Source organism: Fulmarus glacialis, unplaced genomic scaffold (assembly GCF_000690835.1).
Source record: "Fulmarus glacialis isolate BGI_N327 unplaced genomic scaffold, ASM69083v1 scaffold14447, whole genome shotgun sequence".
Lineage (NCBI taxonomy): Eukaryota > Metazoa > Chordata > Aves > Procellariiformes > Procellariidae > Fulmarus > Fulmarus glacialis.
This window is the reverse complement of record NW_009222708.1, coordinates 30,165-32,624: the sequence shown is the minus strand read 5'-3', so window position 1 is coordinate 32,624 and position 2,460 is coordinate 30,165. Positions and strand designations below refer to the sequence as shown.

At 39.9% G+C, this 2,460-nt stretch overlaps 1 protein-coding gene across 2 annotated transcripts in view; it reads right to left on the bottom strand.

Annotated features, from left to right (window-relative positions):
• Nucleotides 1-227: 227 nt before the first annotated feature.
• GCLC (glutamate-cysteine ligase, catalytic subunit) overlaps nucleotides 228-2,460 on the bottom strand; it is a 19,714-nt gene continuing 17,481 nt past the window's right edge. For both annotated transcript variants that reach the window (XM_009581556.1, XM_009581555.1), the window contains one exon: nucleotides 228-858. In XM_009581556.1, coding sequence (XP_009579851.1) covers nucleotides 653-858 — 206 coding nt within the window. In that variant the 3' untranslated portion in view covers nucleotides 228-652. The remainder of the gene's footprint in view (nucleotides 859-2,460) is intronic.

The window sequence follows — 2,460 nt, the reverse complement described above, 5'->3', positions numbered from 1 at the left end:
TGCATCTGCAGACTTGCATTATCTGAAGACAGATTTGTTCCTCCGAGTCTTACAGTTTATGAGTGGATGCAGGTCTTGTGGCAACGGAGAAACTGCTGTAAAGATTAACAAGTGGGATGCACATGCATTTATCTGTTTTTACATACTTTCAAAACCCAAATGGAAGGAAGAAGTATCTGTGATTCAGGTAGGTCCAGCAGATTTTTTTTTTTCTTCTTCTTACACAATAAGGTAGATTACTTAGCACATTCCAGGTTAAAAAAATTACAGTAAACATTCAGTAACTGGAATGCATATAATATACAAGTACCATTACATTTACAAAGGTGTTCAGGATGATTTTTCTTTCTAGAATAAGCATAAAAAAGTTACAAGCTAATTCACAATAACTTTAGATACAATGTTATTAAAATACATTGATGTTAATCATAAAAATATTTTACTATTTACATGTATATTGTATAAACCTTAACAATAAGAATATGCCCATTTTAGGATGCCTTAAATGAATATTTAGGCAGATTGGCCCATTTTATAGTGCAGTATCCCTGTTTTGGTCTTCACACCATGAAACTGTACCAGATTCACAGTATCTTTGCTAGTGCTTTGCTAAAAGGCTTAAACTTTCTATTATTTAAGAAACATTCATTCATTACAAAGAGCCAGTTTTGTTTCCACTTTGTTTCTTATTAAATCCTACCCCCAATAGTTCAGGACACTCTGCCTGGCCTTGTGCGATTTGGTTGCATTTCCAAATAAGGCTATAATTCATTTCATCAGTTATCACGCTATCTTGCTTGTAGTCTGGATGCTGTGCAATAAATTCCCTCATCCATCGAGCGACTGTCATTAATTCTCCTGTGGACAAGGGCAAGTCAAATTTCAGTTTATACATCTAATTTAGCAGTACAACACCTAAAGTTCTATGCACTATATACACAATTAATGAGTAGTCCATGCTTTCATGAGAAACACATTCCTATACTTTTTTTTTTTTAAATATGGCTAAACTGCAGGCATAATTAAGCTGACATATCACTGGTAGTCTAAAACCTACTCATCTGGTGCGATCTTCAAACTTTCAGATGTCGTAACGAGAGTACAGAGAGAGGTAGCTACGGAAACAGGTGTTACCAGCTGATTGTATAGCAAGAGGTCTTAAATGTGTCATTTAACAGAGAATCTGGCTGAGACGAACCAACAGACACCTCTACAACAACTATATATAAAAAATAAATTTGTAGTTGATCCACCAGCTGCTAGCTTTGCTCTGCCTACCTTGACTTACTATTCTTTCTCCCTCTGGCAGCTCCCCTAGCAAAAAATAGACAGGTTCCTGATTATACCAACTCCTGGTTTGTACACATTGCTTCTGCTTCACTATGCAGTCCACGGGGCAGTCAGCAGGTGCCTAAGGGTCCCCAACACTTCTATGCAGGAGACCCGCATCCCTATAAAGTAGCAGCTGGAGGCCAGCTGGACACTAGTGTTTAGGCTACTGAATCTTGCTCCTGAATGCAGCATATGCAAGCAAACGTTAACTAGTACAAGCTTAAGGTAACTCTGACAGTAAGACATTAAGGCAGGCTGATGGAATGCTCGAAAAGCCTAGCAAAACTTTCATTGCTAGCTACCGGAACCTCAGCTTCCTTGGAAGAGTGGAAAGAGTCAAGAGCTTCCACTACAGAAATCTTTGGTTTAAGAATATTATAAAAAGCAAGAGGACTCAAGTTAAGGAAAGCAAGGAGGAACACATAAATAAAAAGTAAAAAGCATCCAAGGCTGTTTAAAGATATCCTACCAGTGGTTTTGGACAGAGGTACACAAACACAAATCAGAAAAATTGCAAAAAGTACAGGAAAGAAAGGCAGACTAAACAAGGTTATTAGAAGCAAAAACATCCCTCAAAAACCAGAAGTCCTGTTTTAAAGAAATGAGGCCAGAATTTACACTTCTATATAAAAAGAGGGCAGAAAAAAAAACTACCCAAGAGGCATTATTTGCTGAAGGCACTAAAAACTTGCATAAAAACTTTCTCAAGCCAATGAGAAGCAGGGGGCCTGCAAGAAAATCGTGGGGCTGGGAAATGAGCGGAGCATAAAAAGCGACACGTTTTTGGACCAGAAGCCGCTGGAGGCCGTCAGCGCGGAAGGAGAGGGGAGAGCAGTCCGGCTCGCACCAACACAGACACCAACCGGCCAGGCGGTCCCGCCGCCCCCCACCCTTCGTGCCGTGTAAATCTGCAGCAACACGGCGTGCAGCTCTCAAAGAACATATGAGCACCGGAAAAGGCACCACGGACTGACAAAAGGTGTGAGGCAACTTCCAAGTGAGGAGAGACAAAACAAAGGGAATTGCAAGTTCGGAAGCAACAATATACTTGAGAAGTTTGCAAAATTATCAATGTTGATGAGAAGTGAGTAGAGAAACATTATCGTACAACACAGGAACTAAAAGGCA